General features: G+C 39.1%; 1 protein-coding gene across 1 annotated transcript; it reads left to right on the forward strand.

Annotated features, from left to right (window-relative positions):
- Positions 1–2,137: 2,137 nt before the first annotated feature.
- LOC308105108 (aurora kinase B-like) lies at positions 2,138–6,115 on the forward strand (the record flags this gene model as incomplete). The annotated part of the gene is made up of 6 exons (XM_080455740.1): positions 2,138–2,172; positions 2,969–3,157; positions 3,982–4,120; positions 4,438–4,586; positions 5,018–5,192; positions 5,954–6,115. 6 exons carry the CDS (start codon positions 2,138–2,140, stop codon positions 6,113–6,115), a joined length of 849 nt encoding a protein of 282 aa, XP_080311866.1.
- Between the last annotated feature and the right edge of the window lie 1,803 nt (positions 6,116–7,918).

Raw genomic sequence — 7,918 nt, forward strand, 5'->3', positions numbered from 1 at the left:
TTTGCACTTGCCAGATTGTGTGAGAGAAATAAGCATCCTGTAGTTAGTAGGTACAGTCATGGACCCACTTGTTCCTGGTTTTAGATTTTTTTGTTACATTTACAACTCTCACACGCAAATATAAAGTGCTTAACCCCGAGCCACGGATGTAACAAGTTGAGCTGGACCGCGATAAGTACCCGTATCTCCCGTATTGTTCAATAAAAAGCATTTTAATCCGATCTGCGGACATTTTCTATTATTTCTTTTTTAAAGTATTTTTGTAATGTTTCAGAGTGCAATGCACCTCCCAACCAGTAGTGTCGCATAGTTGAAAATTCGGAGAAGATGGCCGGCGATCGGATTAAAAGGCTTTTTATTGAACAATACGGAATATACAGGTACTTAGATCTTTGCCGGCTCAACTTGTTACATGCGTGGCATGGGGGTCAGCACTTTATATTTGAAATTTGAACGTTTATGTAGATGTAGCAGTTGTGAATGTAAAAAGAATCGAAAACCAGGAACAAATGGCTCCATGACGCTTGTGACAGACTAGCGTCATGTGAACCATGGCTATAGTATGCCTATGAAAACAAGCCCAAAAGAAGCGGCCACATGACCACTTTGAACCTAACCTCGCGTCACCAGACTTTCCACCTATTAGCCAATTGATCACACGACGATACCAATATTTACGAGCAACTTTACAGAAAAGCAAGCACAAAGTTGCTTATACTAAGCAGACCTGGCAACACAGTCAGGAAGTAGTTATTCTTCTTCTTCCTCATCTCCTTCTTCTTCTGTTGACATTTAAGTGTCGCGTTATCGCCATCTACTGGAAACTAGCTTCATAGCGCAAACTATCACAGTCAGTGTTGTTTGAGATCAAAGTGGTTAAAATAATAATAATAATAATAAAATAAATTATATATATATATATATTATATATATATAAACTGTTAATAAAGCATTAAATCAATCAATCAATCAGTAATTTGTATTGTGAATTTGTACTTCCATGTAGGCTACTGTTGTTCTCATGTCTTACTAAATAAAGTACATCAATCAATCAATCAATCAATCAATCAATCAATCAATCAATCAATCAATCAATCAATCAATCAATCAATCAATCAATCAATCAATCAATCAATCAATCAATCAATCAATCAATCTATTGTGAAGGAAGTGACGAAACGGTCTTTAAAACCTCAGCTGTTACAAACACACATTAATCACACAACAGGTTGCAGAGTGCGTGTACCTGCGTGGAGGACTAGCGCAACGCTACTAGTGTTGCTATCAAGTGTTTTTAACTGTTTTTACGGAATTCTTCTTGATGCAGGTAACTTAATTATTTATGTCCTTGTCTCCATGTCATTGATCGATAGTAGTCTTGGATCAAGAGACTATCATACATGTATTTGATCGAGTCTGACTTTCTTCGTATCTATGATAGATATGCAAATGGAAGAATCGATAGAGCACATCTATCGTCTTGATCCAATAGTTTTTTGATTGATTGAATACTTTATTAGCAGTTTGCAAAAAAAAAAGCACAGGCTAGAGCGATAGTAAAGCTGGCAAGATCAGCTGGACAAGTCTAGGCTAGTTGTTCAGTGGTGGAAAAAGTGTGCACAGTTTTTACTTAAGTAAAAGTATCAATACTGCAATATAGAAATGCTTTGTTACAAGTAAAAGTCCGGAATTCAAAATATACGAGTAAGGTAAAAGTATTGGCATCAAAATATGCTTAAAGTACTCATGCAGACTGTCCCATTTCAAGTTTTCAAATGTATACAAATCGTTTGAAAATAGCAGATCTACAAGCTCACAAGCATTGTGAGCTTGTAGAAATCTACAAAGTAACAGTAACTAACGTTTTCAAATAATTGTAGTGGAGTAAAAGTATAATATTTGCCCCTGAGATGTATTGGAAGTAATTACAAATATCTCAAAATTGTACTTATACAGTACATGTATTTAGTTACTTTCCACCACTGCTTAAGTTCGAGATATTATATTTTCATAGCTATGATTCCCATCACACTTGAGCTCAGATTGCTTGGTTCACTCAATTGGGCGTTTAAATAAATTAATAACATAATTCACTTTTTTCCTACAGAGCCAGATGGCTGACAAGCCTGGGACAACGATGGGGATGAACCCATACGCCACCTCAACAGCAAAGTGAGTCAAACAGTAGACATTTATGCTAAACAGCCAAGACTTATTTGTTTTATTAATATCATTAATGAATAGACATGTGAAATTCAGACATGCCTTGTTATGATATACATATTGTGAGAAGTGTTGTAAATTAACCAAGTCAATTGTCTACAAGCTCGGAGCTCGTACGTCTTGTACAGTAAATTTGCGGTTTCTGAATAGACACAATGTAAATGGGGCTTTATTTTTCTGCTGACACCCCCTGGAACCCCTTCAAGGCCCCCTGTGGGTCCCCAGACCCCACTCTGAGAACCAGTGGGTTATGGTGTGGAAGCAATAAGTTGTCCCCTGTTGGTACATTCTTCACTAGTGTTGTCCAGTCTGTTGGCCAATCACCTCATCTCTATTGCACTGTTGATTTTGACAGCAAATTTTGATTTAGTAGTCAGTCTTAAGACTATAGTTTTAGTCATCTGAAATGTTTTAGTCGACTAAATCTACGGTTGATTTGGTTGACTAAAAATGCTTTTGGCAGTGCCTTGCTGGCGTCGTAATGGCTGATATTACACTTGGCTGCACTACAAGATCTACAAGCTTGTAGATCTGCTATTTTCAATGCGCAATACCTGAGCGCATCCAAACATAAATGACATTTTAGGTCTAGTTTTTATTTGTTGATGAAATTGACAATATATTTGGTTTTAGTCGTCATAGCTTAGTTTTTGTTTAGTTTTCGTCAGTGAAAAAAGGTAGTCGACAAACATTTTTAGTGGATGAAATCATCACTGCTCTATTGTCTGTGCATCCTTCTCATCAGGAAATGGACTCTGAATGACTTTGAAATCGGTAGGCCACTGGGTAAGGGCCAGTACGGGAACATCTACCTTGCGAGGGAGAAGTCATTGAAGGCCGTTGTGGTGCTGAAGGTGTTGTTCAAGTCTCAGATAGTAAAACATGACATGGAACATCAGCTCAGAAGGGAGATCGAGATTCAGTCCCATCTCAGGTTGGTATTATGTAATTTGGCATTAAAAGGATCCCCCTAACGAGCCTTATACGCCTTAAAATTGCCCTCTATTAACTAAGATGGAAAAACGGCTTAAATATTTCATTTATTTTAGAAATGGTTCATCTTTTACTCAAGGGAGACGACGCTTGTCACAAGTTGATATGTCATTTGTCCATGTGTGGTCCAGCCCTATGGACTGCATGTGCTAATAAAAAACAAAATACTTCCTATATTATTATGTATTAAGCCACATAAGGCTTAGTGGCCAGGGATCCTTTTAACAAGCTCTTTCATAAGACGTTGTACTGCAAAACCAAAACACAATTCAGCACCTGTTTACTGGCTCCATGACCAGATTACTGACTACTGATTAAAAAATTAAATGTTAAGTTCATGTTTTTGATAAAAGTATACGATGTGTGACTGAAAGTCCAGTATTAGTATCTGTATAGTTAGGGAGGTAAAATTACACTGTCAACAATTTTTGGCAGCTTTTGCAGCGGTTGAGGAAACTCAAGCTCCTGTGAAGTACCTTTGCCATTGTAACAGTCAGTTGGCATATGCAATGCCAGTTGGTACCACAAGGTGGTGCTTCCTTTTGTTTTGCAGTTCTTCAGAGTGTGTACATTGTATCTGACTGACATCACTTCCATTATATTCTTTGTAGTATGTTGGCGTGCGCGATCTTTGGTCGCCTCAGTCAAGTAACATGTTTTCAGATCTCTGGCCTTGTGACATTGTCTGGTAATGTGTGCATATTAAATGATCATTTAATTTCTTCTAACTTTGACTCCTGCAATGTCACTCTTCCCTCTCCTCAGACATCCAAATATCCTGAGCTTCTATAACTACTTCCATGACCGCACACGAGTTTTTCTGATCCTTGAGTACGCCCCGCGTGGTGAGCTATACAAGGAGCTGCAGAAATGTGGACGATTTGACGAGCAGCGCACTGCCACGGTACGACTTAATGTTTCAACCATTGAAGCCCTGTATACTTGGTCGTACGATGAACCACTTTCACCTGGCCACTGTAAGAGGTTACTTTAATCCTAGCATCCCTATTCTGGGGGGGGGAACATTCGCTGAAAATGTGTGAGCTTGTAGATCGGATATTTTTGGCAAAGATTTGGTGTAGAGGTAAAAAAGAGAGCACAAACTACACAGCCAACTTGGGGCTGTTTTACCAAGTATAGAGGGTTTAACTGTTTTGTTGTGTGACAAGGTGATGGCAATGTGGTCTAGTGTGGTCTAATGCTAACATTTGAAATTGTCAGTACATGGAGGAGGTGTCCCACGCACTCAAATACTGCCACGAGAATAAAGTCATTCATCGTGACATCAAGCCAGAGAATCTGCTTCTTGGCTTACAGGGGGAGCTTAAAATCGCAGACTTTGGCTGGTCCGTCCATGCGCCTTCTTTAAGGTAAGGAAGTCCCACGTAATCCGAGCTACTGTGACGTGACTTGGCCAAAATATTATTTTAATAAAAAGTTAATGCGTTTAACTGTCTGGAATATATTGATGAGCGATACTGTTTTAAGTATACTGTATATAGTCTCTGTCAGGTGGAAACCTCATATGTGCAAAACTCGTACTTTTCAGGATTCAATTCAAAGATGGCAAAAAAAGCGGAAGCCCGAAACGCGTCGCTTCACGCCGTGTTTCGAGCTTGTGGAGCTGCTACTTTTGTGTGACGCTGTAGTATGATCAATTAGGGAATAATTTACAAAAAAACATTCAAAGTTAAAATAACAATTTTTCTGCCCGACAGCAATGATGTACAGTATGAAGCGGTTACTGGCTGAATAGATGGGCTCTGCTAAAAGGCCTAAAATGTACATTTAACCTTTTCAGGCGAAGAACCATGTGTGGGACGCTGGACTACCTGCCCCCAGAGATGATCGAGGGCGGCTCCCACAACGAGAAGGTGGACTTCTGGTGCATTGGAGTCCTCTGCTATGAATGCCTGGTTGGCGTCCCACCTTTTGAATCTGAAGGCCACACAGACACCTACAACAAAATTAGAAAGGTTAACATCTCTTTATTTTATATACGCTTTTTTTTCCTATTCCTCTGAGCTATGAAAGTTGATGAAGTAAAATAAAAACATGGACAGCCTCTGCAAAATCTAGCTGTTGTAGGGAATCAAATGATTGTAATTGGAACTACCTGAACAGAGGTAGGGTAAAACGGTTAATCGAACTAATTGTTTCAATTGCAAAAAAAATATCTATTTGAACAAATTATTTTGAAGAAAAAAATGGACCAACAAATTTCTTTTTGTCTTTAAAAATGTTGTAAAAATGGCAGATCTACCAACAGACTCGCAACGTGACACGTTGAGCTTGTAGATCGACTATTTTCACTATTTTTGTGCGACATCATATTAATCGAAACCTTTTCACATTGTTCTCATCAATTCGTTTTATAAAAAATAAAACCAATTATCCCCCAAACGTGCTTCTCGGTTATTCGATTAAAAGGTAATCTAAAGCTCATATGTTGTATATTGTATTTATCTAATGCATGTATTTATTTAATGAATGTGCGCATGTTTATTTAACATCTCACTTATTTAGCCATTTGTGTTTTTATGCTTGTCTGACCGGATTTTTTAATTTTGTGTCTACATGTGTGTATGTGTTTTTTTTCTGTCTTTTCCCTGTTTATGGCCTCTTCTGTGCATTGGTGATCTCACCTGTTTCTGATTACCTTTAAAAAAAGGTAATCTATAGAATAGTTGGTTGCAGCTCTAAACGGAGACGATATTTAACTTGTTGATATTTTCAGGTGGACCTGAGCTTCCCACCGTTCGTATCGGAGGGAGCCAGAGACCTCATTACGAGGTTGCTGCGCTATCGTCCAGACGAGAGACTCCCCCTGCAGAAGGTCATCGACCACACCTGGGTGCGTGCCAACTCCACACGGGTCCTACCCCCTGCCTGGCGATGAAGACTATGACTCTATTGAATGTCTGTTTAATAAAAGTATTTGCATTGGTGACGTGCGTAGTGTGGTTGTTTGTCATGTGTCCGGTGTGCGATAGACTTCGGTTTCAATTTTTCAATTCACTGTTGTCCAGTGGTGTAAAGTAACTAAGTACATTTACTTTTTTTTATTACAAAACATGCATTAACCACTTCAGCCCTATATACATTTCGGCTGATCTACAAGCTCTCACAATGTGAGCTTGTAGCTCTGCTATTTTCAAAAGATTTCTTTACATTTGAACACATGAAATGGGACTTTATGCATAATGAATACTTTTACTCAATACATTTTGAATTCTGGACTTATAATTGTAACAGAATATTTCTATATTATAGTCTTGATACTTTTACTAAAGCAAAAGATTTGAGCACTTTTTCCACCACTGGCAGTGCTTTTGTCCCCCTCAGTATTTAGGTCAAATGCTTGTCCCCAGCTGTCCCCATCACCTTTCAGTATAGAGTGGCTCATGATGGCTGTTCAGGTTGAAGCACAGAAAAGCATGTGCAGCCGTGAGTCTGGTACCAACTCAGTCAGGTTAAGAATCTGGCCCGGTCAACGTTAGAACACCCACCATACGCTACTGACCAACTGTAGCTGGTATGTCAATAGTATGGTTTGTCAAGCTCATACTGTATGTGTAGAAAAGAGCCTCATACCATTCCTAAGTCTGATGTATGCCGTCTCCTCATGAGAGCAGGTTTCACCTCAACAGTTATAAAGCCCACGTTATAACGTTGCATACCCTATTTAACGTTAATTATAAATTGTTATAACATAGGCCATGATCTGTGGAAACCAGCTTGACAACCAGTGGAGACATGCATCATTCATTATGTTTGGGATTGGACCTCTAGGGAGGTAAGTATTTAGATAGGACAGACATGTCACTTTATTGGTCCCGTAATTCCTGCTGGCAGATACTTCAGTTTTTGCTGGGCGCTGAGAGGATTTTAGTGTTCCAATGGAACTGCTATAGGATTCGGATCTGGTAGAAGTTATCATGTTCCAATATAATCCTATAGGATTCTGAATATTGCTATAATTTGTGTCACCTCAGAAATCCTATTAAAGGTATCATGACATTCATTTTCACTTTTTTTATTTTCAATGTTTTATTTGGGGTTTTATGACCTCAATTACACCCAAAAAACCTGAACTTAAAACATTCAGTGGATTTTCTGTGGTCTGGGGTTTTCTGAATAATTAGGCTGAAAAGTAATCTGAGCTTGGCCCTTCGACAGTGAGGTCACTGTCGAATAATCCCGCCCACTCTCCTCCTCGCCCCTCCCCTCCCCTATCCTTTCCTTTGGGGGGGGCGGAGCAGAGGCGATGATTGACAGGCAAAATCCCTCACCAGCGACACCCGCAGGCAAAGATTTCTTTTTTCATTGCAGTTGAAAAGGCTTTAGAAATGTGAGAGAAAAACACCTGCCATGGATCACTGGAATGGGATTTTCACTTAAAACTTTTTGTACACTTTTGAAGGACCAGGACAAAGACTTTGAATGTGGTGTAAAAGTGAATGTCATTAAACCTTTAAAACATCCTCCATTAATGTTAGGCAACTGGATTTGAGCTATATAATTAAAAAGCACTTCCAGTCATTGCATGGTTGAAACATGGATCTTCTACAGTAATCATACAATACAATCACAGACATGTTCAAATTCCAAATAAGATGGACACTTAGTTGTGGTAAACAAGAAAGGACTACTTCCTCCAGCGGAGGGACTCGAATCTACCTGAGAGGCGGAGCAATATCCA

The sequence above is a fragment of the Gymnoscopelus braueri genome (genome assembly GCF_963280865.1).
Source record: "Gymnoscopelus braueri genome assembly, chromosome: 17".
In the NCBI taxonomy this organism is placed as follows: Eukaryota; Metazoa; Chordata; class Actinopteri; order Myctophiformes; family Myctophidae; genus Gymnoscopelus; species Gymnoscopelus braueri.